General features: G+C 37.8%; 2 protein-coding genes across 2 annotated transcripts in view; both read left to right on the forward strand.

Moving 5' to 3' along the window:
* Nucleotides 1–315: 315 nt before the first annotated feature.
* LOC131104625 (4-hydroxyphenylpyruvate dioxygenase-like protein) lies at nt 316–11,855 on the forward strand. Its single transcript, XM_058051991.1, has 5 exons — nt 316–965; nt 1,041–1,201; nt 1,271–1,422; nt 10,720–10,817; nt 10,899–11,855. The coding sequence occupies exons 1-5, from the start codon at nt 316–318 to the stop codon at nt 11,062–11,064; spliced, it is 1,227 nt and encodes a 408-aa protein (XP_057907974.1). The 3' UTR covers nt 11,065–11,855.
* Nucleotides 11,856–16,526: 4,671 nt separating this feature from the next.
* LOC131104622 (bone morphogenetic protein receptor type-2-like) overlaps nt 16,527–27,352 on the forward strand; it is a 44,488-nt gene continuing 33,662 nt past the window's right edge. The window contains exon 1 of the mRNA XM_058051987.1: nt 16,527–17,541. Within this exon, the coding sequence (XP_057907970.1) occupies nt 17,460–17,541 (82 nt within the window). The 5' untranslated portion in view covers nt 16,527–17,459. The remainder of the gene's footprint in view (nt 17,542–27,352) is intronic.

The raw sequence follows: 27,352 nt of genomic DNA on the forward strand, positions 1-27,352 counted from the left end.
CAACTGGCCACAATTGACAATCTGATCAACTCTCTATATATTTTATACACTAAATATATTATATAACTAAAATAATATATAACTAAATAAGTTAACTTTTCAAAGATATTATTGCGATTAGCCTGTATATAGTTTTAACAGCAATGGGGTTCAAACAAAAGTTCAACAGTGTGAGAATAATATGAAAACACATAAAAACAAAACATGGTGGTTAATTACCAAGTATTATTACCGCCGATATTAGAATAAATGACTTAAGTCAACAAACATGTGCTTCATAAAAGGACACCATCCCCGCCCTAAGTCATAACAAACATGGCGACCTACCTGGAAAGGCTGCACCACATTTCGCTCCACGTTTCCAATGTGGACAAAATCACCAACGACTTTGTCTCTAAATTTCAATTCCAATTAATCGCGACTAGACTGACAGACCGCAGCAGACAGTTAGTCTTCAGAACCGGGTCTGCGGTTTTTATTGTGAACGAGAGGGAAGGACGCCAAAGTGTCTCCACTTTGAATGGAAATCCAGAAGTCGATACAGAAACACTGAACTGGGATCAGCCGACGGGATGCCTCTACGACGTCAGTCCGCTCTACCCGGTGGACACCGTGCGAAACGTTTGCTTTGAGGTTGACGACGTTCATGCGTCATTTGATGCTCTGCAGCGCCTGGGTTGCACCTTCTTGGTTCCTCCGACTACTGTTCGCGACCAGTACGGTGAAGTCATTTACGCCATTGTTAAATCGATTTTCGGGAATGTCTGCCACACGTTAATCGATAAGACAAAGTACAATGGCGGCTTTTTGCCTGGTTTTGACGTCGTCGTTGACGAAGACCACGGCACTTCTGGAGATGACATACATGTGGACCACATCGCTCTTGCGTGCCCCATTGGGACCAGTCAGGAGACCATGAAGTGGTACGAGAAGATTTTTACCTTTCAGAGGTTTTTTATTAATAGGTAAGACGCTAACTTAACACTGAGATGTTTGATTCCCTGCCCAGGGTGTCTTAATGTGTTTGTGCTTTTTTGTAGAAATGACAACATGGACGATGGATTTGTTATCCATCACAGAGGGAAGGGAATCCGATTGGCCGCAATGGAGTACTCAAAATGTAACAAAAGGAGTCTTGGCATTCCCTACGAGGATAAACACGAGCTCAAGTTTGTTGTCGCGGAATCACTGCTTGATAAAGGTACGGCACAAACAACACGTAGTTGTCGAAACAACTCTCAGCAACGATATTACCCGGGTCTGATTTCAGGGCGCAACCAGGTAGACGTCTTCTTGGAGGAGCACGGCGGTGCAGGGATTCAGCACATTGCGCTGACAACGAGTGACATCCTGTCCACAACGCATACAATGATGGAGGCCGGCGTGCCTTTTTTCTCGCCGCCTGCTGCCTACTATGCTCAGGTTTGAACAAAAAACTGTAAAAAAAAAAACAGAAACTGCCTGGGTGTGGTCCAATAATCTGTCCCCTGGGCGCTCATTTACTCGCAGGTAACTCATTAATACAACGTGCGTCGAAAAAAACAAGTTTTTTGCTTGGAGGGTCGAGAATCAATGATGTAATGGCGCATTGTGTAATGGCGCAAAATTTTTAACGTTTGTTTATTGTCGGATCGTGAAATAGATTTAATTTGCGTTAGAAAGTCAAGCTTTTATAAGATAACTCATTAATACAATGCGCGTCGAACCAAACAAGTTTTTCGCGTGGAGGGTCGAGAATCAATGATGTAATGGCGCATTGTGTAATGGCGCAATATACCAGCAGGCACACAATTTTTAACGTTTGTTTATTGGTCGGATCCTGAAATTGATTTAATTCGCGTTAGAAAGTCAAGCTTTTATAAGATAACTCATTAATACAACGTGCGTCGAACCAAACAAGTTTTTCGCTCGGAGGGTCGAGAATCAATGATGTAATGGCGCAAAATTTTTAACGTATTGGTCGGATCCTGAAATTGATTTAATTTGCGTTAGAAAGTCAAGCTTTGATAAGATAGCTCATTAATACAACGTGCGTCGAACCAAACAAGTTTTTCGCTCGGAGGGTCGAGAATCAATGATGTAATGGCGCAATATACAAGCAGGCACAAAATTTTCAACGTTTGTTTATTGTCGGATCCTGAAATTCATTTAATTTGCGTTAGAAAGTCAAGCTTTTATAAGGTAACTCATTAATACAACGCGCGTCAAACCAAACAAGTTTTTCGCTTGGAGGGTCGATGTAATGGCGCATTGTGTAATGGCGCAAAATTTTTAACGTTAGTTTATTGTCGGATCCTGAAATTGATTTAATTTGCGTTAGAAAGTCAAGCTTTTATAAGATAACTCATTAATACAACGCGCGTCGAACCAAACAAGTTTTTCGCTTGGAGGGTCGAGAATCAATGATGTAATGGCGCAAAATTTTTAACGTTAGTTTATTGTCGGATCCTGAAATTGATTTAATTTGCGTTAGAAAGTCAAGCTTTTATAAGATAACTCATTAATACAACGCGCGTCGAACCAAACAAGTTTTTCACTTGGAGGGTCGAGAATCAAGGATGTAATGGCGCATTGTGTAATGGCGCAAAATTTTTAACGTTTGTTTATTGTCGGATCCTGAAATAGATTTAATTTGCGTTAGAAAGTCAAGCTTTTATAAGGTAACTCATTAATACAACGTGCGTCGAACCAAACAAGTTTTTCGCTCGGAGGGTCGAGAATCAATGATGTAATGGCGCAAATTTTTTACCGTTTGTTTATTGTCGGATCCTGAAATTTATTTAATTTGCGTTAGTAAGTTAAGCTTTTATAAGATAACTCATTAATACAACGCACGTCGAACCAAACATGTTTTTCGCTTGGAGGGTCGAGAATCAATGATGTAATGGCGCATTGTGTAATGGCGCAAAATTTTTAACGTTTGTTTATTGTCGGATCCTGAAATTGATTACATTTGCGTTAGAAAGTCAAGCTTTTATAAGATAACTCATTAATACAACGCGCGTCAAACCAAACAAGTTTTTCGCTTGGAGGGTCGAGAATCAATGATGTAATGGCACAAAATTTTTAACGTTTGTTTATTGTCGGATCCTGAAATTGATTTAATTTGCGTTAGAAAGTCAAGCTTTTATAAGATAACTCATTAATACAACGCGCGTCAAACCAAACAAGTTTTTCGCTTGGAGGTTCGAGAATAGCGATCGACCGATATGTTTTTTTTGGGGCCGATGCCGATTTTTTTCCATCACCCTTAGCCGATGGCCGATTTTGCTTGGGCCGATATCAACAGTGGGGGTGGGGTACCGCGACTACGTGTGTTGCGGGCTCCTTTGCCGCCGGGGCAGCTGCCTGACTGTAAATCATGCGGCGGAAAAATACATCGGGGAACCCACGCGGCCGATACCGATACAAGGAAAAAACGCAAATATCGGCCCGATATATCGGCCGGCCGATGTATCGGTCGATCCTTGCAGTATAAGATAGCTCATTAATACAACGCGCATCGAACCAAACAAGTTTTTTGCTTGGAGGGTCGAGAATAGGGATCGACCGATATGTTTTTTTTGGGGCCGATGACAATTTTTTCCCATCACCCTTAGCCGATTGCCAATTTTGCTTGGGCCGATATTTGATATATCAGCCGGCCGATGTATCGGTCGATCCTTAGTCGAGAATCAATGATGTAATGGCGTAATATACCAACAGGCACGTGACACTGAAATATCATCGACGACAATGTCAACAACATCAAATTTTTAACGTTTGTTTATTGTCGGATCCTGAAATTGATTTCATTTGCGTTACGTCGGACTTCCTTTAAACAGTCAAAATCTATGAAGTCAAAACAAAAAATAAATAAACCAGCGTTTCAGGATGCTAGGACGGCTATGGCTAGGCTAGGCAAGCTTCCGGCCTTCAAAATAAGAATGGGGGCGCTCTGATTGGTTTATCGATGTCGGCGTTCAACAACATTTTCACCGATTTATAAGGTTAATATCATTAAAGAGGACCTATTATATTTATTTTCGGGCCTTTGTATTGAGTTCTGGATTCTAGACACGATAACCCAAACAGAAAGCTTTTTAGACCTTCCAGTCTCTGCGCCTCTTCCTGCAAATTTTGCTTGGATTCCCTACCTCCAGCCCAAACGGTGTGTGTAATTTACACCTCCCGCCATGCCCACTCTGCTGTGATTGGTCACACTCCCAAGCGCTCCCGAGGACTTCTGGATAGTTGCCGGGCCCCTTTTGTATAACGGTACAAAATAAACACAGGACACTGAAACTGTTGCTTACAGCTTTCTCTTCTGACTTTTCAACACGACCAAGTAACGTTGGAAAGGTATCAGACTTCAGCAACAGTTTGGAGGGTAATCCAGTTTTGTATTGTCCCATGTTCGCAAAACAGTCCCCCCCCCAAAGTGCTATTGGCGCATTAGCATATTTTTCGCTTGCAGGCCGGGAATCATCAACTACTTCTGCCTGTTGCTTGCCAAAGCTAAACAAAATTTGTTTTGACTCACATTTGTTGTAAACATTGCAAGTGGGCATGCCCATATAAGGAAGACCGGGTCACCTCAAGGACACCTCAAAAACACCCGACATAATACAGATAGTTTACCCAAGAAACCCGGCCGAAGACGAGTCAGTCAACCCTACAACAGTCAAGGGAACACAAACGATAGCAATGAGGGACCTGCCCTTTGTAGAAAAAACTTGATTTCTTATGCTTATGGATTTCTTATGCATGCCTTCGTCTTATGCCTTCGCCACTATTTACCCGTGAAAGCTCTGCCAGCGTTTCATAAAACGATAATCAAGCACTTTTGTAATCTTATTTGCTTACATGTCTGCCAGGTATTTTAAGTTGTGGTGATGTTTGGTTTATTGTTATTTAATATTTATTATAGGCTGCACGGTGGATGAGTGGTTAGCGTTAGCTAGGATACCCGAGTTCAATTCCACCCTCGGCAATCTCTGTGTGGAGTTTGCATGTTCTCCCCGTGCATGCGTGGGTTTTCTCCGGGTACTCCGGTTTCCTCCCACATTCCAAAAACATGCTAGGTTAATTAGCGACTCCAAATTGTCCATAGGTATGAATGTGAGTGTGAATGGTTGTTTGTCTATATGTGCCCTGTGATTGGCTGGCCACCAGTCCAGGGTGTACCGGGATACAGGGATTTACAGAAAGTGTGTAATAATTATTGAAACAATAGTAGGCAAGTGCATAAACAACAAACAAAATCGTCAATACGTCAATATTTATTAGAAATACTGTATTTTCCGGACTATAAGTCACACTTGTTTTCCTAGGTTGGCTGTTCCTGCGACTTATACTCCAGAGCGACTTATAAATGAAAAAAGTGTTTATGTTCCATAAAGACTGGACACCTTTTGTGTTCATGTTTATTTTTTGTGTAGCTGAATAACCATTGTGTTAGCATATCTTACACCTATTCAGCCTGTTCTCTATTCTTTTATTGTTAGAACTTGCCTTCCAAGAGGACGTAATGTCTGTTTTGGTCAAGTAGTTTGGAAAATAAATTACCTGCAAAAAATGCGACTTATACTCCAGTGTGACTTATGTATGTTTTTTTTTTTTTACCTAATTATGCATTTTTGGCCTTGTGCGACTTATACTCTGGAGCGACTTATAGTCTAGAAAATACGGTAGTTTGGAAAATAAATTACCCGCAAAAAATGCGACTTATACTCCAGTGCGACTTATGTATGATTTTTTTTTTACCTAATTATGCATTTTTGGCCTTGTGCGACTTATACTCTGGAGCGACTTATAATCCACAAAATATGGTAGTTTGTCAAATAAATTACCCGCAAAAAGTGCGACTTATACTCCAGTGCGACTTATGTATGTTTTTTTCTACCTAATTATGCATTTTTGGCTTTGTGCGACTTATACTCTGGAGTGACTTATACTCCAGAAAATACGGTAAATGCTTCCTATAGCACCCAATGAGGGCCTGGATTCTGGTTGAAGGTATTTTGGACCATTGTTCTTTCCAAAACATCTCCAGTTGAGTCAGGTTTGATGTTTTCCAAACATGGACACCCTGCTTTAAATCATACCACAGATTTACAATAATATTTCGATCTGAGATATTTAGATCTACTTGTTCCTCTGCATGAATGCCTTAGTAGAATTCGAGCAATTCCATCACTGTTGGAAGAATCTCCTGATACTGACTGGAATCCATGCCAGCTTCAACTTAAAGAAGATGTCCAGTACCTGCACTGGCCACACAGCCCCATAGCATGATGGAACCACCACCAAATGTTACTGTGGGCATCTGTGTCCTTCTTCCACCATGCATAGCGTCCCTTGTTATGTCTAAATAATTTAGTTTCATGAGTCCACAGCGCTGTATTCCTTGTCCGTATGACTTTTCCATATGTGCTTTAGCATACCTGGAGCGGCATGTGTGCGGAAAAGGCTTCTTCTGCATGACTCTTTGTTCATCAAGTCACTTTTATTGCATGGTTTTGCTCTGTCAATGTACAGGATTTTGGAGACAGCTGCAGGAAGATAATAAAACAAAAATAAAAAATAAAAATTAAAAATACAATTAAAAATACAATTAAAAAAATACAATTAAAAATGGACAGGATTTTGGAGACAGCTGCAGGAAGATAATAAAATAAAAATAAAAATAAAAATAAAAATAAAAATAAAAATAAAAATAAAAATAAAAATAAAAATAAAAATAAAAATAAAAATAAAAATAAAAATAAAAATAAAAATAAAAATAAAAATAAAAATAAAAATACAATAAAAAATACAATGAAAAATACAATTAAAAAAATACAATAAAAAATGTACAGGATTTTGGAGACAGCTGCAGGAAGATAATAAAACAAAAATAAAAAATAAAAATACAATTAAAAATAAAATTTAAAAAATACAATAAAAAATGTACAGGATTTTGGAGACAGCTGCAGGAAGATAATAAAAATAAAAATAAAAATAAAAATAAAAATAAAAATAAAAATAAAAATAAAAATAAAAATAAAAATAAAAATAAAAATAAAAATAAAAATAAAAATAAAAATAAAAATAAAAATAAAAATAAAAATAAAAATAAAAATAAAAAATACAATAAAAATTACAATTAAAAAAATACAATAAAAAATGTACAGGATTTTGGAGACAGCTGCAGGAAGATAATAAAATAAAAATAAAAATAAAAATAAAAATAAAAATAAAAATAAAAATAAAAATAAAAATAAAAATAAAAATAAAAATAAAAATAAAAATAAAAATAAAAATAAAAATAAAAATAAAAATAAAAATAAAAATAAAAATAAAAATAAAAATAAAAATAAAAATAAAAAATACAATAAAAATTACAATAAAAAAATACAATAAAAAATGTACAGGATTTTGGAGACAGCTGCAGGAAGATAATAAAACAAAAATAAAAAAAATTAAATAAAAAATAAAAAATACAATAAAAAAAATTTTAAATAAAAATTGTGAGAAAAGCACTTGGTTTCACTTCGATTTCATGGTTGTTCGTCTATTCATCCATGACAGCAATATGTCAGAAATGTTCTGCGAGTACTTTTGTTTTTTTTTTAGTTTTTTTCAAACTTTTGTGCATCCACAGCACTTCACATTTGTTGCATACAATGAATACCTTTTAAATAGTTTGTCTGTTAATGAATACAAACCAGTGTAGCGAGACTTTGTCACGGAAATGTGTGTTGACATAGCATTCAGGATGTTGTGAGGGCACGGAAATGTAATCCAAACATTCATTGTTTGTTCTTAAACGTGATTGGACATTACAGCGGAATTGCACTTTTGGGGGAATTGTGCCCATCATTATCAATCCTTATGTGAAATGAGAACCAGAGTACAGGGCAGAGTTGGCCACCTCGTGTGCAAGGTGCACCGTATTCGGGCACACAAACGCTGTTTTCAGGTGGCTGTTTTTTGTGTGCTTGATGGGAATTTTTTTCCCATTTTGGAAATGTCCTTCATCTTAATGTGAATATTTGTTTACAACTGAGCTCAGGTCGTTAACGTCCATAGCTCCATTTAATGTAGCCTCATTTGAGCAGTTATATGAGCTATTTTCAATGTTATAATTGTTATATAATTGTTAATGTTATAATTTCCGTGATAATTATCGTGCACTCCCAGATAATACCAAAAAATGCCACTTATACTCCAGTGTGACTTATGTATGTTTTTTTTCTACCTAATGATGCATTTTTGGCCTTGTGCGACTTATACTCTGCAGCGACTTATAGTCTAGAAAATATGTTAAGTTTGCAAACTAAATTACCCGCAAAAAATGCGACTTATACTCCAGTGCGACTTATGTATGTTTTTTTTTACCTAATTATGCATTTTTGGCCTTGTGCGACTTATACTCTGGAGCGACTTATAGTCCAGAAAATATGGTAGTTTGTAAAATAAATTACCCGCAAAAAATACGACTTATATTCCAGTGCAACTTATGTATGTTTTTTTCTACCTAATTATGCATTTTTGGCCTTGTGCGACTTATACTCTGAAGCGACTTATAGTCCAGAAAATACGGTAGTTTGTAAAATAAATTACCCGCAAAAAATGCGACTTATACTCCAGTGCGACTTATGTATGTTTTTTTTTTTTACCTAATTATGCATTTTTGGCCTTGTGCGACTTATACTCTGGAGCGACTTATAGTCCAGAAAATATGGTAGTTTGTAAAATAAATTACCCGCAAAAAATACGACTTATATTCCAGTGCAACTTATGTATGTTTTTTTCTACCTAATTATGCATTTTTGGCCTTGTGCGACTTATACTCTGAAGCGACTTATAGTCCAGAAAATACGTTAGTTTGCAAACTAAATTACCCGCAAAAAATGCCACTTATACTCCAGTGCGAATTACGTATGTTTTTTTTTACCTAATTATGCATTTTTGGCCTTGTGCGACTTATACTCTGAAGCGACTTATAGCCCAGAAAATATGGTAGTTTGTAAAATAAATTACCCACAAAAAATGCCACTTATACTCCATTGCGACTTATGTATGTTTTTTTCTACCTAATTATGCATTTTTGGCCTTGTGCGACTTATACTCTGGAGCGACTTATAGTCCAGAAAATACGGTAGTTTGCAAAATAAATTACCTGCAAAAAATGCGACTTATACTCCAGTGCGACTTATGTATGTTTTTTATTTTTACCTAATTATGCATTTTTGGCCTTGTGCGACTTATACTCTGAAGCGACTTATAGCCCAGAAAATATGGTAGTTTGTAAAATAAATTACCCACAAAAAATGCCACTTATAATCCAGTGCAACTTATGTATGTTTCTTTTTACCTAATTATGCATTTTTGGCCTTGTGCGACTTATACTCTGGAGCGACTTATAGTCCACAAAATACGGTAGTTTGTAAAATAAATGACCCGCAAAAAATGCGACTTATACTCCAGTGTGACTTATGTATGTTTGTTTTTTTTACCTAATTATGCATTTTTGGCCTTGTGCGACGTATACTCTGGAGCGACTTATAGTCCAGAAAATACGGTAGTTTGCAAAATAAATTACCCGCAAAAAATGCGACTTATACTCCAGAGCGACTTATGTATGTTTTTTTTTACCTAATTATGCATTTTTGGCCTTGTGCGACTTATACTCTGGAGCGACTTATAGTCCAGAAAATACGGTAGTTTGCAAAATAAATTACCTGCAAAAAATGCGACTTATACTCCAGTGCGACTTATGTATGTTTTTTATTTTTACCTAATTATGCATTTTTGGCCTTGTGCGACTTATACTCTGAAGCGACTTATAGCCCAGAAAATATGGTAGTTTGTAAAATAAATTACCCACAAAAAATGCCACTTATAATCCAGTGCAACTTATGTATGTTTCTTTTTACCTAATTATGCATTTTTGGCCTTGTGCGACTTATACTCTGGAGCGACTTATAGTCCACAAAATACGGTAGTTTGTAAAATAAATGACCCGCAAAAAATGCGACTTATACTCCAGTGTGACTTATGTATGTTTGTTTTTTTTACCTAATTATGCATTTTTGGCCTTGTGCGACGTATACTCTGGAGCGACTTATAGTCCAGAAAATACGGTAGTTTGCAAAATAAATTACCCGCAAATAATGCGACTTATACTCCAGAGCGACTTATGTATGTTTTTTTTTACCTAATTATGCATTTTTGGCCTTGTGCGACTTATACTCTGGAGCGACTTATAGCCCAGAAAATACGGTAGTTTGTAAAATAAATTACTCGCAAAAAATGCGACTTATACTCAATTGCGACTTATGTATGTTTTTTTCTACCTAATTATGCTTTTTTGGCCTTGTGCGACTTATACTCTGGAGCGACTTATAGTCCAGAAAATACGGTAGTTTGCAAAATAAATTACTCGCAAAAAATGTGACTTATACTCCAGTGCGACTTATGTATGTTTTTTTTTACCTAATTTTTTTTACCTTTTTGTACCCCGCCTCTCGCCCGAAGACAGCTGGGATAGGCTCCGGCACCCCCCGCGACCCTCGTGAGGATGTCCTAACTGTTTATTTTGTGTAATCAATGGAACAAAAGTGGTTGTCTATGTAGCATTATAGAGTGTGCATACAGGAAAAGGCAGTAAAAAGCAGTAGAAAATGAATGAATGTCTTCACCCAAACCACAAATTGTCTTTTTTTTTTCAATTTGTCCCCTATGGCATGGCAGAGGGAAAAACTGAAGGAGATTATGGATGCAGGATACGACCCCGAGAAGATGAACAAGTTCGGCATTCTTCTGGATATGGACCCAGACGAGGACAGAAAGTGATTACCTGCTTTATTTTGTTTATTGTGAGCCTAAACACTTTCTCCTACGTTCTCCATAACGTGTCTCCTTCTTCTCAGATACATCCTCCAGGTGTTTACCAAGCCCCTCTTTGAGGAGGACACCTTCTTCTTTGAGCTGATTGAGCGCAGAGGGGTGACCGGCTTAGGGGAAGGCAACATCAGGGCCCTGTGGGATTGTGTGCAAATATACATGGATGCTCCCAAAACTTCCCACAAGCAGTAACTAGGAACCGGGTCACTGGAAGGTCCTTTTAGATACATATAAAATATATGTATCTTGCAGGGTCATTTATTAAGAGAGAGAATGTACTAAAATAAAAAATATTTATTCGGGGATGGGGCTTCTATGTGATACTTGCTGTCTGACATTGAATCCTGCAGGGTGGCGCTTGAACAGAATATACTAAATTATACTCGTAAGTATTTGTTGTTTAACAATGCACGTGTCTCTTTTTGCATGAAAATGCACTTCCTGTTTTGTGTGCATAATCACGGTCCCTTGTTTCAGAGACTCCCTTCTTCCAAAATGCAAATTAGGCTTATTATTGTTCACAGTAATTTGTACTCTATATGCTACTGTATTGTTTTTTGCAGGTTTGCCACACTCCAATGTTTTTGGATGGCTCTGAACACTCTGCGGTTTCAGAGGGTGTTTGTGATGGCGCTTTGTGATGTCACAGAATGCCGAGCTTCCTTATATGGGCGTGTGGTGTAAGCCAGGTACGGTCTCCGCCCTCCCTTAAAACTAGCTTTAAGGCAAGTTCTCAAACTTGCGGCCCGCGGGCCAAATGTGGTCCATGGGATGCTTTTTTGAGGCCCCCTCCCATCTTGATATGAAAGTTTAATGTTAGTGCGACCCGCGTGAGTTTTGATATCATAAAGAAATGATAGCTTTGTGCACACCGGACACAATTGATGCGATTTTTTCAGATGTAGCGATGCTAACTTGCTAATTGGGTAAAAGGGTTAAGTTTCATTAATGTTCATGTTAAAGGTTAAGGTTAAAATAATTTCTCTACCCACCCACTATATGTGGTTTATTAGTTTTTATTATTTGCTGTTTTATTATTAGTTTATTTATGTATTACTAATTGATTTATTTTCTTTATTTTTTCATCTTATTTTGTGAAGTAAATACAAATTAAGATATTTGAGAAAAGTGGAATGTTTTATCAGAGCTTTTCTCGTGGAAAACCGGAACCAAAACACTGAAAAAGTGTAGGGTATAGCAGAAGCAAAATCATTGAAGACAGTTTTTAATTTATTTTTTTCTGTTTTTAATAAATATGTTTTTGTTTGTTTTTTTTAAACCTGATGCGACCGACCGAGCCTCAACCAGTGGCCCCCGGGTAAATTGAGTTTGAGACCCCTGCTTTAGGGTGTTAGCAATGTCTCCCAGGAAGTGTTTCTGTTGGTGTAAGGGAAAACTTCATTTGTTTACAATTCCTAAGAAGGAAAACATCAGGCAGAAGTGGTTGGAATTCCTGATTCCTTACCATCAAAATAAAAATATTTGAATCTGTCAACTGCATTTAACATCGGACTGTTTTGTCACTGGGCTGCAGGGAGGATGAGTGGTTAGCACGCCGGGCACACAGCTAGGAGACCCGAGTTTGATTCCATCCTCCATGTGGAGTTTACATGTTCTCCCCGTGCATGCGTGGGTTTTCTCCGGGTACTCCGGTTTCCACATTCCAAAAACATGCTAGGTTAATTAGCGACTCCAAATTGTCCATAGGTATGAATGTGAGTGTGAATGGTTGTTTGTCTATATGTGCCCTGTGATTGGCAGGCCACCAGTCCAGGATGGACCCCGCCTCTCGCCCGAAGACAGCTGGGATAGGCTCCAGCACCCCCGCGACCTTCGTGGGGATGTCCAAACTGTTTATTTTGTGTAAGCAATAGAACAAAAGCGGTTGTCTATGTAGCATTATAGAGTGTGCATACAGGAAACTGTGCAAATTACAAGCTCATTGAGTCTGGAGTTGCTAACAGCCATTTCCTACCACAATCAGTGGCTCTATCCGAGTTTTAAACACTACTATTGTCACTAAAAAAATGGGTAACGACCACATTATACGTGACTGATGCTGTAGAAAACCTAATGCTAAAATAATACAGCTACTTAACATTGAGAGATGTCTTGTAGTAACATCTTGAGTAACTTCGGACTGTCCAGTCTCTACTTCCAGATTGGAAGTTTTTACGCAAATTTTTATGCAAATAAACTTGTAATATTATGAGGAAAAATAATGCCATGCTCTTATTTTAAAGCCATTAAATTATTATAGAACAAAAAAACTGAATAAAGTTGTAATTTTTGGAAAATAATGTTGGGGAAAATTCTGTCATATCATAAGAATAAAGTCAAAATATTATGGGACTATAGTCCTAAATAGGTGCACCTGAATAGGTGTAGATTCTGGAAGAACTAGAAAGTGTTGGTTATTGTGTGTAGCTACTCTATAGAAATCCACAAGTCAATAAAAAGAGCAGAAAAATGAGCATAATAGGGATTGAAGAAAAAGTCAAGGAGAAGAGAAAAATCCTTTTTAAAGTCATAATATTATGAGAAACAAAACAATGAATAAAGTGTCACAATGTTATGGGAATAAAGTCATATTTATGAGAGGAATATTTACCAAAAGAAAGTTGGAATTTTTAAACAAAAATACCACAGCAGAAATAAAAAACATGTGTTGTAATTTTCTGAGTCAAAATGTTAAGAGACAAAAGTCATATTCTACATACTGTATTAGCATATATATATATATATATATATATATATAAATATTTACAGAGATTATGAAGAATAAATATTTAGAATTAAAACAACAACAGCAAATATTGAAGGAAAAAAGCATGTAGACGGAATCTGACATGAATACTGATATTTTTTTATATTATTTTAATATATTATATTATATATTTATATTATATTATATATTTATATTATATTATATATTTTATATTTTGTAACATACTGTATTTACATGTGTTGTTTTACAAAAGGTCAAATATTATATTATATTATATATTTATATTATATTATATTTTTTATATTTTGTAACATACTGTATTTACATGTGTTCTTTTACAAAATGTCAAATATTATATATTTATATTATATTATATATTTTTTATATATTTTGTAACATACTGTATTTACATGTGTTCTTTTACAAAATGTCAAATATTATATTATATTATATTATATATTTTTTTATATATTTTGTAACATACTGTATTTACATGTGTTCTTTTACAAAATGTCAAATATTATATTATATTATATATTTTTTTATATATATTTTGTAACATACTGTATTTACATGTGTTCTTTTACAAAATGTCAAAGTGACCTATGCATGATTTTATTTTTCCATATTTTGGACACCCCTATTCTGACATTAACAAGCTTATGAAAATATAATATGTATTTAGTCATAAAATTGCTGTAAAATGTAATATATTTGTCACAATCAGACAAGCGGTAAATGACTGAATAGGATGTCCGTACAGTCAAGGCCCGTTGACGGGGGCAACAAAGGGGTATCTTTAAAAATAAAAATAACGTACTTGCAATGTTGTATATTACTTTAAAAAACAAACCAAGAGTATCATATATAATTTCAATGTCAGCATGAAACAACATGTGTAATGCGATCGCTGAGTTTGTTTATGCATAATTGATGGAACATCGGGTGGTTATCGTATCGTTGACACCCAGCGACAGAGAAGAGAAGGTTTAAAAATAGTGAACACCTACCGCCGTCTTATGCATTATTAAATCCCCGACATCATTACTGGCATCATTGCCAAAGATGGATGTGACTACTGCGATGGGCTCGTGGCCCAGTTTTTACTTATCGGTAGTCTGGATTTGATTTGACCCAAAATCCTAATGAGGCGGCCATATTGACTTTTTAACTCAGTATTGTCCGATGTCAGCTCGAATAGGCTCCGGTTTCGTTGTTACTCTAAACGGGTAACGTACACTTTGGAGGTGGGGAGGGAATTCAAGTGTGTCCGTGTGCCCTTCAGAGCACGCTCGTATGTTTCAGTTACCTGGCAACAACCTCTTATTTAGAGTTGTAACAATATGAGTTGACGTTGATTTTTGGTTCAACATTTGCCATAAAAGTAACTGTTAGATTCATCTCCACAATCCTTCTTTGGATTCAAACTTACTCCTCAAGATGAGCTAATGTTCATTCATGCGTTCCTTAAAAAGTAGTTGCATATTTAGCATTTTGTTCCGACCCCTTCGGGTAGGAAAAAAGGCTGAAATGTTAAGTATGAAGTAGTTAGTGTGCATGGATGAGCTTTCTTTCGCCCACTTACCACCATCGCAGACGTCTTCACAGCCTCGGAAACACTTTGCCTCAGCTCAGCAGCAGTTCCTGGTTTATTGAGACCCCGGGTGAACTTCCTCGCCTCAGGTAAAGCCATACTGTTTGTCCAAAAAGAGAATGAGCTTGTCTTCAGCTGTCAGGTGGGATTTATGTCAGCACATCCACAATGAGCAGTGTCGATTCAGAACCCGGCTCCAAAAGAACCCTCCTATCATGTTCCGTGACATGATGAGGGGTTAAATTACACCTATTTTTATAAGCTGTAGTCCGATTTATAAAACGCGCATCACTGTTAAGGATTTTTTAATTTTTTAATTTTTTTTTTGTGTTTACAGCACATGACCGCAACATGTCGTTCTGGCACAAGCCTACATCGCCACCTAGTGGAATGTTCCGGACATTACGTTTACTTTGTTTTTTTATTGGTCAGCTGCACATTCTAAAAATATAATTTAAAAAAAAAACAGCAAAAATGAAAAAAAATCAGCAATAATTTTACAAAAATAAATAATCAAAATATTAAGAAAAAAACTCATATAATATAATATATAACAGGGAAAAATCAAATTTTACTAGAATAACGTTGTTATTTTAAGAGTAAAAACAATGTAATTTTAGTTAAATTTAATTTAGTTTAATTAATTTAATTTAATAGTTTAATTTTAGCATTGAAAAGAAAAAACCCTTTTTAAAGTCCTAATATTATGAGAAATAAAACAATTAATAAAGTGTCACAATGTTAAATGGGAAATGAGAAAATTTACCAAAAGAAAGAAAAGACATTTTTAAACAAAAATACAACAGCAGAAATGAAAAAAATATGTTGTAATTTTCTGAGTCAAAATATTAAGAGACAAAAGTCATATTCTACATATTGTATTAGCATATATATATATATATATATATATATATATATATATATATATATATATATATATATATATATACATATATATATAAACATTGAAGAAGAAAAAAAGCATATAGACCGAATCTGACATGAATACTTTACATGCTTTTATTTTTTCCATATTCCATATTTCCTATTCTAACATTAACAAGCTTATGAAAATATCACGTCTTTAGCCATAAAATTGCTGTAAAATGTAATATATTTGTCTCGTTTGGTGTCAATGTTTTGCACTTTTCAAACGCAATGCTAAGTAAAGTCTATTATTTAAACATCCCAAGGATGTTCTGCAGTTACGTTTTTATTCCGGTGTTATATCAGGGGCCTTTAACGCACCAAGCGTATTTTGAACGTGTTTGAGTTTTACGAGGCAACACGAACGCAACCCATGTTGCCAGGGTGTCGTGCTCACAGTCTGCGGCACAGTGGCGCTGCTGTACCCCCCGCTGACTCCACCGTACTGTACTCCTCCGCCCTCCCGACGCCAACCCACAGCAACATGATACCGGAGACGAGCGGTCCAGACAAGCCAACAAATGAGGCGTTCCCATCAGCCCAGCCTGTCTGTTTGTCTGCCTAACGGAGCTCCAAAGAGTCTGGGACCAGCGCAGTCGACCGCCGCGGGGGGAGAGATCTCTACCGGAGATATAAGTCTCCCACTCCACCGCGTGCTACCGCTTCAGTAGTATTTTTTAGCGTGTGGAAAAGTGGCTGCGTGCCATTTTTACCGTAAACAAATCGCTCACGAGAAGACCGACAAGTGAGCTAGGACGCAGTGAAATAACTTGCTAGCCATTAGCTAACTAGCCTCCATAGCATTTAGCCGCCTAGCCGAGCTAATTGGCTAACGTGTAATTACATGGGAACGTCCTGTCTGAAAAGCAGACGCGGGTGGGCGAAATAATTTAGGCGTGCACCCGAGAATGGTCTACGGATGAGGGGATTTAAACGGGGAATTCGTCGTTTTCAGCGACATTATTCCCGTCTTTAGCTAAGTTTTTTGTAGCTCCAGACAGACGCTTATAGGCTAGTATGCTAGCTCGTAGACATGGCTTGTTTTCGTCAAACAAGCTGACCGCTTAGCCTACCGGTAGAGTTTACGCAGGGCTCAAATACCTTATATTTTTTATCGTTTACTCCTTCAAAAACTACACTTAAATAACGATTGTTTTTTGTTGTTGTTTTTTTTGCGTGTATCAATATGCGTACGCCCGAAAGAGCTGTTTGACTGATTTGAGCTGACGTAACGACAGGAGAAGAAGACTTTTACGTGATAATTGCCAAAGGAAAACAACCAAAAAGTCCAATCAAGTGTGGATTAGCTTCAAGTGACAAAAGTCGGTGTTTTCGACTATGGTCGCCGGGCGAGCCACAACGATGCACTCCTTGGCAAAATTCGGCTTTTGCGTGGCTCTTCTTCTAACTCCGGTGGCCGGTAAGTGTTTATATTTTCGTATTGATTATTTTCTTTAGTAAACATGTCACGTATTTATCTATACATTGCACCATCACGTGTTATTATTAGTGGTTCATGTTTTTTTTAATCATATATGCACCTTATCTGCGTGGATTCTGTGGCTCTCATCTCATTGTTGTCAGGTAGCCTTCATTTCATGCATAGCTACTCTGGAGGCAAATACCCACACTAGCTCTTTTTTAATCATTCTGTGTACAAAAGGCCTGGAAAAACACTGCCAAACATACTGCAGGCCTTGTCTGCCAAGTTGCCCCCCCCCCTCCTTCCAGACTCTGGGTAGAGGCCAGGCTTCAGTGAGACCTTGAGGATGATAAGATTCTCATCACTGAGATGCAGGACTAGTGTGGGGAAATTTGTGGAATGTGTGAGCTAAGTTATCATTTTTAAATATATCTTAATGTAAATAGTGTGTGACTTTTCAGCTGAATTATACTGTAAAGATAACAGGAGGCAGATTTCCCAGGTCTACGATGTATCTGTGGCTGAGTGCTGGAAGACATGATAAAAAAACTGCGTTTGTGTGTGGATTTGTCAAGTTGAACGTTTTGGTTTGTCATAAGAAAAGTGACACAAATGGCAGCGGCCATGTTGGCACTGGAAAACAACAGTTAAAGTTACATGTTTGCTGTTAGCGCTTAGTCGTCGTTACCATTGTAACGTCATTACGTTGCGTATTAGCTTATTTGTTAAGAGTTGTGCTGTTTTTGCAAAATGGCGTTTTGTTTGACTGTCCGTTGTCAAGCAAGTTTTTGGCTATTATTTTATATTTGCAAATTAAAGTATAATTTCCTTACGCAAGCTGAAGTGCTTGTGATTACTGGGCAGAATTGTAATGATAAGCCACTCAGACAGTCATATAATCAGGTCTATATTTCAAAACATAAGAAAAGGTACTGCCAAATTCATCTGTAGTGGTCCAAATGTAATTGTGGCGGGCCACCACAAATGTATGGGAAACCCTCATGAGTAGAGCAAATTGCTTGTAAATGATGACATTGGACTGAAATGTGGAATTACACGGAGACGTAAGAATTGTTATCTGGATGTTTTTATGCTGGGATGGCATTTCCAATGGGATTTCCCTGGGGAATTCTGGAAAATCTTGTGAATAAAAATATACCCTGCATGTTTTGGGTGAGCTGAATATTTGGGTGTTGGAATGGTTTGAATCAGTTGGTAAATTTGGACGTATATAAGAATTCTCAACATGAAAGGTAATTTCTGTCGTAAAAAATGCAGAATTTGAGGAATTTATGGGCACGTGGGAAATTGGTAGTCTGGAATGAGAGTAATGCTTTTGTGTTGGAATGGTTTGAATGAGGTGAGAGACGTCGAACAAGTTAAAATTAGCTATTTCTATTCATTGGGACTGTGGAAGATTTGGGATTTTTTGGAAGGTGTCAATCGACAGCTGTCTTGTTCTGAGTCGACCAGAATTAATTGGATGGGACTGTGTGTAAATGTGTGTGTGAGTGTATAATCCACATATTATTGCCTCAGTCATTCCAATGTAATGTTAATTGTTTTCCATTCCTGTATGGTATATGTACGTATATAGTGAGGAATAAAGAAACAAATGTGCATAGTACAATGGTTGTGCCAGTTTGCTCCATTTGATGGAACACAGCTCTGATTTTTAACAACATTGCAGGCTATTTGAGGGCTATGTAAGTATGTTTACTAGGACTGCAACTAACAATTATTTCCTTCCTTTTTTTTAGTCGATCAGGGAGCTCTCTTGGCAGCAACTGCTCTGCTGCATAAAATTTAATGCAAAAGAAGTTAAAATAATTTTGTTTAATTACCGTATTTTCTGGACTTACCCGTCTCTGACGCTCTTTTCTAACTTGTTGAAAAGACAGATAAACGTCAGGGTTCCACATTTTTTGTCTTTTTTTTTCCTTCTGGTTCATTGACTTGTCACATTCTCTCTCTTGACATAATTGTGTTGGTGATGTAAGTGATTCCTCAAGAAAAAAAAATCCTCCATAATTTTTCAATAATCAAGGTACTCAAATTATTTGAATAATTGCACCACGACCTTGACGTGATGTCTTGAACGCAACCCCCTTACTGCTTCCAATAACATGGTTGAAAGTGTTATTCAAATGTTCTGCAACTATTAACTATTAACTATTGTATTATGTTCTACATCTGTGAATAAATGTAGTTATTTTGTCATCAAAGTATTTTTTTCCTGTGTTGTTGTGTTTGGTAGAAGTAAACATCTCGTTAGATGTTTGAGGTAAAAACAAAAAATACAGACGGCAGTCACCGTTCTGCTTGAATTTGCTTCTCTGCAGAAAAAAGCCAAATTTTTAATATTTGCTTAAAATCATGTTTTTTCGCTGATACCACCCTATTTTCTGCTGCAATTTATAAAGACTCAAAAAGGATAGAAACAAAAAAATTTTTTGATGAAATAAGAGTTTCTTTAAATAGTTTCAATGTTTACATAGTTCTAAAACTCAATATTCTGTTGGTCTTGAAAGTTCAGCAAAAATGCCCCAAAACTCTGTCTTCTCTAAAAATGACTGGCAGTCAATGAGTTAAACTGATTTTTAGAATAGTGTGGTATCTTTTAGCTTGATTGACACATTCTGTTTATTTGGAGCTGTCAATACATACATATATTAGCGGTCAGGGGCCGATATTTTGACTTTTGAGGTATATCCGTATGCCTTTTATTAAAATCAGACGGCCCATATCAAGATACAAACACAGGTGTGTGTTCCTGCTGGGCATCTCTGCCTGACGCACTTTAAAACTGAGTTATTTAATCTCAGATTCAGCCACGTCTGTCTGTCTCTCACTCTTACTCCTCATTCACTGTCTCAAGCATTGCTCCGCCCACGGCATTATCTGATTGGTTAATCAAGCCACGGCACACCTTAGTGGCAGAGCCAGAATGAAGAGGGAAGTTTTCTCGAGCGGAGAGAGTATCTTTAGACCAACTTTAGTATCATCTTAGAGCAGGGGTCTCAAACTCAGTTTACCTGGGGTCCACTGGAGCTAGGGTCTGGGCAAGGCTGGGCCGCATCAGGTTTTCCAAAAAAAAAAAAAAACAACACGCATTTATTAAAAACAGAAAAATATCCAAACTTTTTCATTGCTTTGGTTCCGATTTTCTACAATAAAAGCTCTGATAAAACATTCCACTGTTTATATATCTTAATTTTTAATTTTCTGCACAAAATAAGATGAAAAATAAATAAACAAATAAAGAATAAAGAAAATCAATCAATCAGTAATAAATAAATATAATAATAATAAAACTTAAGAAACCACATATAGTTGGTGGGTAGACAAATGATTTTTTTCAGATTAAAATGAACAAAGCATTATTAGAGCCCTGTAGACATGACAAAACACGACTATAGTCACACTTATACTTTTTTTATTTACAACATATTGCGCAACTGCAGGGTCTTGAGACACATGCTAACTCGCAAACTAGAGAGCTAGCGACCTAAACGGTAGCCTTCAAGTTATTTCCTTTAAACTTAAATAGCCAAAAACTTACCACTTCCACACGGATAGGGAGGATAACTATTGAGAGCTATTTAACCTTTAACATGAACATTAATCAAACGTAATATTTTTTTCTGGGTACATGATACCATACAGCATCCATATCAAACTTGCGCGGGCCGCACTAACATTAAACTTTCATATCAAGGTGGGGGCCTCAAACTAGTGTCCTGCGGGCAACATTTGGCCTGCGGGCCGCGTGTTTAAGACCCCTGTCTTAGAGCAAAAACACATCAACGTAAACACAGAAAAGTGTCTTGAAATTGTAATAAACAAATAATCACAGAGATTTTCCTAGTGTAGGAACGCCATGTTCTTCAGGAGCTATTTTTCTATTAGCTTGGTCAAATAATGTTCTCATTATGATAAAACAAAATGATCAAATTTCCAAGTGCTGTGTTGTTGTTAATGTATAATTATGCATTATGGTGTTTATGATACTTAAGATCGCAACCGGGTATCAATCTATTTACAGCCACCACTCAAACGTTGACGAGCATAGGATACAACATAGGATATTAGATTTAAGTGATAAATTATATACATCAGTGTCATGGTGAGTAGCAACGCTTTCCACAAATGTTTACAAAAGTCAATAATGGAGTGCATGTTCATTTTTAACCCATGAATTCACTTCACCACTTAGCATTATGTTGGTGGTCTTCTTGCACACATTCTCACATCAGGTTGTGTGTGTTTTTTTTTTATAAAATATGTATTTTTTGGAAAATGTCTTAATAACTTTTTTTGCTTTGTTTGTGCATACACAAGCTTTATAGATGAGATCCCAAAGCTTATCAGTGAGACAGAAGGTTAAGCAATCCAGAAAAAACACATCGGTACAGATTAATTGGCATTCGATTGAGGGAAATAAGTATTTGATTTCCTACCAACCAGCAAGCAACCTGACCCCCACAGGTCCCACAGAAACACACCAATTATTCCTGTTGCTTTTGGAAATGACTCCTAATCTTAGGGCCTTTACAATCGAAGAATAATGTTCCACATGGAATCTCACGGAAATTGAATGAAAAGCTATCATTGGGAGGGGAAGGACTGTTTGTGCAGAAAAGTAGTGTATTTCCTTGGCGAATCGCTCAATTATGGCAGAATCTTATCAAAAACTCAGGTACATTTGCAATACTACATTTTGTTTACCGAAATTCCACATTTTGGTTACTGCATAGGTTAATGTTTTTGACTGCAATTCTACATTTTGCTACTGCATAGGTTATAGTTTTTGATGTACATATATTTACACTTATTTTAAACAACACCTGCCACTTTTATACTTATATTCTTATTCGTTTGTTGTCTATTGTTTTATTTTTATCCTTTTCCTTATTAGGGCTCGAGCACTGACACTGGTTAAAACTTTGGTCATGACAGGACGCACCTAACGCTCCAGAACCCATGTTCAAAAACCAGCGCCACCAACTGGTGAAAATGTATATCTGCCGTAACTTCCTTATACATGGTCGGATTGTCTCGAAAAATTTTTTGGTGGGTTGGGTCACCCTCCACTCTGTGAGTGTGTGTGTACATAGACTCTATAGCGCCACCCACTGGTGGAAATGTGCCACAAGTACCTACCGCACGGTCTGATCGTCGCAAATTTTTTTATGCCGGTTTGGGGCGTCGGACGGGACGGGACGTGACCGCATACCCGCCTTGCCAGCGGTGTCGCTCCCTCCTGGCAGAAAATTGTAAGTGCCGTATCCCATCACCACGTTTTTTTTGTACAGCGTGTCCACGCGCCCGTCCGTTCGCGCACATATCCCCGAGTGGCGCCGGGGTGTTCGAGCCCGCTCATCACTGCTTGCAGTTTTAAGCAAGCAGTGCTTATTTTTACTTTCTATAAAATGCACAGTGGAGTTGCACTCAAATTTTGTTGTATGTAATACAATGACAATAAAAGCGATTCTGATCACTAGCACTAGCTTGTCACGCCCCGAACTAAACATGTTAATAAACACAACAGGGTCTGCAAAGTAAGGAATGTATCAGTGTTGCTATATATATAGTAAATAAAATGAACTTGAGTGTCTTGGCGCGGTGTAATAGTGTTATGTTCAGATCAGCCAACCCTATTTGGGATAGACCATTGGTGAACACCATAAGGACTTTTCATAAATCATCTGCGATTATCCTCCCAAATCCCCCTTGTCATGTGACGGCAAACACCACCGCAGTCATCTGTGTTTTCACCACATATTTGGGGGAAAGTTAGGGTACAGAGGGTGGGAGGAGAGTGGAAGCCGGGTTTCGGTACAAGTGCATTGTGGCCTGTAGTGGTGGCCTCTAAGCTATGAGGGCAGTGTAAGATCTGGGATTAGCATAACTGTACCAGACCCAGACAGACACAGACTGAGTAGTGATCGTGTTGTTGGGGGGGGTGGGAGTCGTAGTGCAACAGATGGGACAGATTAAGCTTGTACTTGCCCCCCACCCCTTCCCACCTCATCTCTTCCATCCGTAAAACACAAGCTTGGGCTATCCTGGGGTGTCAGCAAATGCCCCTGAATCCAACCCGTCCCACCTCAGCAACGAGCATGCACCCAAACAACAGCAGCAGCAGGTACGATTAGATCTGCTAAATACACTTGGACCATGTGACCATGCCCCCTCCACAGCAAAAAAACGCTTCTTGTCTTCTGGAAAGACTTTCTGGAAGATGGATGTGGGAAAGTTATCCGTTCAGTCACAATGAATGATTCCTGTCCACTGTCTCCCTTTTTTTAAAACCGGCTTTCAGAATGGGGAAAAATCTGCTAACACCATCTTGTTGTTGCTGTGCGGACAAGTTAAACACTACCTGCTGAGAATGTTGACGTCGGCGTCACGTAGCAGCCATCACGTTGTGCACTGCTGCCGAAAAGCCGACATCATACAGGCGTCCATTGCCAAACGGCATTTTGAATTTTGCGGTTGAAGTAGTTTTGCACAGATTGTAGTTCCACTTTGTCATCATTCCGGACAAGCGGAAGATGAAGGACCTTATGCACATGCATTCTTGCGTCTTCGGGTTTTGGAGTGTCTGTGTAGGTCTTATGCCTCGTTTATTGTAATTAATTGGTTGCAGACCCCACCGTAATAAGTGAAATTTCAAGTAAGATTCAATAAATTGAATATTTTCTTAGTTAAAGCATAGAAAACCTGATTATGACCTTTTTAAAAATGTTTTTCTTCCACTATTAGAGCCCCGCTGAGATGAAATAACACCCCTATGGTTGCTTCCAAGCTTGTATTACCCAATATATTACACATAAAAATTCGAAAATTAGCCATCTTAGACATAAATAAGAGAGACTCACAAATGGAAGGCATACTTCCTCAGTTGGCTAGCACTCAACTGCGTTCAATTCTAGCTAGCTGACGTCACACACATCACTTTCCAGGCTCACAAACAAGTCACAGACACTGTATTACCTTTCATGTCATGTTTTCTAAACAAATTTGTATTTTTGTTCATTTAGCCATTTTTATGCTCGAAAATGCTAAGTATATATGTACACTTGGCCTAAATTATTTACTTAAATGTGCATTTTAGAAAGCGATATTTAGGGCCCCATGAAATCATTTTTTTTACATTTTACACTTTTCTTTTTTTACCAATATATAGCATGTGTGCTTTGTGGGTTAGTGAATAAAATGTCCGTTAATTCAATGCAAAAATCCTTAGATTTAGGATTTTCTAGGCCGGTGTTGAGAAATGGATGTAGCCTAGCTAACTTTTCTAATGGGACATTAGCCTCTGCACACATGAATACACAACCTTCAACAAACTGCTTGTGGTTAAAGAAATGCAATTCCAGTTGCATATGTAAGAGATTTTTTATGACACTTTTATTTTGTTTACACTTAAGACGACATGGGACAAACAGAACTCTTATTTTGAAGGCCAGAAGTGTTTTCTGTGTTTGTTGAGAATGTCACGCGCTACTCACATTAAAGCGGTAAAACACAACGAGGTGAAAGTATACTCATCTCGCCTGAGGCGCTAGCTTCCATTCATGCGCCGTAAGAGGAGGTTCCGCCAACTTTCGCCAGCGTTTATCGCCATTTCAATACGTTTAGTTGGGGAGGAGGTGGTTTAGCGTTTGTAATGACATTCTAGCACGATTGAGCTGTCCGCAGAGTAAAGACTTCCCCACATGAATGTTCCTTCTCACCATGACAGATTTCACTCAAATTACGTCAGTTTGCACAAGACTGTAAACTAAGGATCGACCGATACAACGTCCGGCCGATATATCGGGCTGATATTTGCGTTTTTTCCTTGTGTCGGTAACGGCCGATACACGCGTGGGTTCGCCGATGTATTTTTACACTGCATGATTTACAGTCAGGCATCCGCCGGGGCAGCTTTGTGTATTTGTTTGAACATGAGACCTGTAATATTTGTTATCATGGTCATTTTTTCCATGTAAATTGAGGGATCAAAAGCAGTATCGGCCACAAATATCGGCCCAAGCAAAATCGGCCATCGGCTAAGGGTAGTGGAAAAAAATCGGTATCGGCATCGGCCCCAAAAAAACCATATCGGTCGATCCCTACTGTAAACTCCAACAATTCCACCATTTAGTCGACAATTCCGTTAACACTGCAATCACAGGGCCCTGTGTATTCAACCATAAAAGAGCGATCAATAATTATTTTTCGAAAAATCGTGATCAAGTGAGGGAGCGATATTCGAACTGTGATGTAGCGAGGGATGACCGCACCGTTTCCACGCAGTGATTCATTCTTGTGTGAACGAGACTATTTAATGATCCCACACTGTGTGGAGTGTTCTTGTGTGGGCAGGACAGGGCCTGAGTGTGAAGCTTGTATTTCTGAAACAATTAAAACTCTCAATCCGAAGTTGTATATGAGGATTAACTACAAATTTCACAAATTCTAAACTTTGGAACTGCTCGGGTTCAAAAGTCATCAAGTGATCGTGTGTTTATTATTAGGGTGATGCTTTTTCTGTCTGTTTTATCTCTCTTAACAAATACACCAAGATCATTTTAAAGCACATTTATCATCAGTCTTCTAAGCATACATTATGCTTTTTACCTTTTTGATCGCTGAATGATTAGGACGTTTGATTCTCCACTACAGGGGTTTTGTATTTTTGCATGTTTTGAATAGAAAGTAGAAAACAATGCAGTTTGTATCTCTCCAAAAGGGCCAGATTGAATCTGTGTTGTTTTGTAGCCACGAGGCTGAGTGGAGGGGGGGCACTGAGAGCCCATTTGGAGGAAGAGGAGGAGGGTTTTGGGAGTGGGGTCGGGGATAGATGGTCAACCGGGGGGGGGGGGGGGGGGGGTATTAGCAAATATCTGGGCCATGGGTAAACACTAAGAAGTGGTCGCCATCCTCCAATGAGAAAGCTTGCAACGACTCCCCAGCCTCTTTTGCCTTTCTCGTGTGTCACGCTTCACCGGGCTTGCCTGCACGCGCTAACGCAGTACAGCGGCATTGGAAGCGGAGCTGAAAGTCTGCACAACCAGGAACAGAGTCCACCACGGTCAATCAGAGAGAAACACTGGGATTGGCACCCAACCAGAAATGCCCTTAGGAGGCTGAAAGAATTTAGCCACAGTGAGGCATAGCAATAGCCTCTTTCACTCAGAGATCCCATAACATTGTCATATATCTTGCACATCTATTTACATATATACAGTAAACCTCGGATATATCGGACTCGGATATATCGGAAATTCGCTCACAACGGACAGATAAAAAAGAACCGATTTTTCTGTAATGCATTTCCAATAAAAATTCATTGCATATATCGGATTTTTTTATAACGGATTTCGCCTATTTCGGACAAAATCTCCAGTCCCGTTCCAATGCATTTCCATTAAATTTCCCTCGCGTATATCGGATGGCCGCATCGTTATGCTAATCTTGTTGATGTCACTGGCTATTGTCTTTCTCCTGGCTCCAGATTTAGGACAAATATAAAAGTGAGTGACGTCAATAATACTAGCACAGCAGTGAATGAGATCTTAACCTCACTATTGGAAATAACGTAGGCCTGACGGGCGTAACAGGGCCTAGCTTAATTAACAATTTGTTATGCTCAGAGTCCAATAAAGTTAAATTCTCATTACCTTACGTCTCTTTTCATTGCCCAGTCCAGGTACATTGGAAACATTGTCAAGGAAGTGCTTTTTATAACGGATAAAATCCGATTTACGCATATACCGGATATAAATCCGATATATGCGTAAAACGGACATTTTCC

This window comes from Doryrhamphus excisus, chromosome 16 (assembly GCF_030265055.1).
Source record: "Doryrhamphus excisus isolate RoL2022-K1 chromosome 16, RoL_Dexc_1.0, whole genome shotgun sequence".
Taxonomy (NCBI): Eukaryota; Metazoa; Chordata; class Actinopteri; order Syngnathiformes; family Syngnathidae; genus Doryrhamphus; species Doryrhamphus excisus.

Excerpts from the sequence above, each read along its gene's own strand:
- LOC131104625 (XM_058051991.1), top strand. The coding sequence starts at position 316 with ATGGCGACCTACCTGGAAAGGCTGCACCACATTTCGCTCCACGTTTCC. Across the intron at positions 966-1,040 it reads CAGAGGTTTTTTATTAATAG|AAATGACAACATGGACGATG; the intron begins GTAAGACGCTAA and ends GCTTTTTTGTAG. Across the intron at positions 10,818-10,898 it reads GACCCAGACGAGGACAGAAA|ATACATCCTCCAGGTGTTTA; the intron begins GTGATTACCTGC and ends CCTTCTTCTCAG.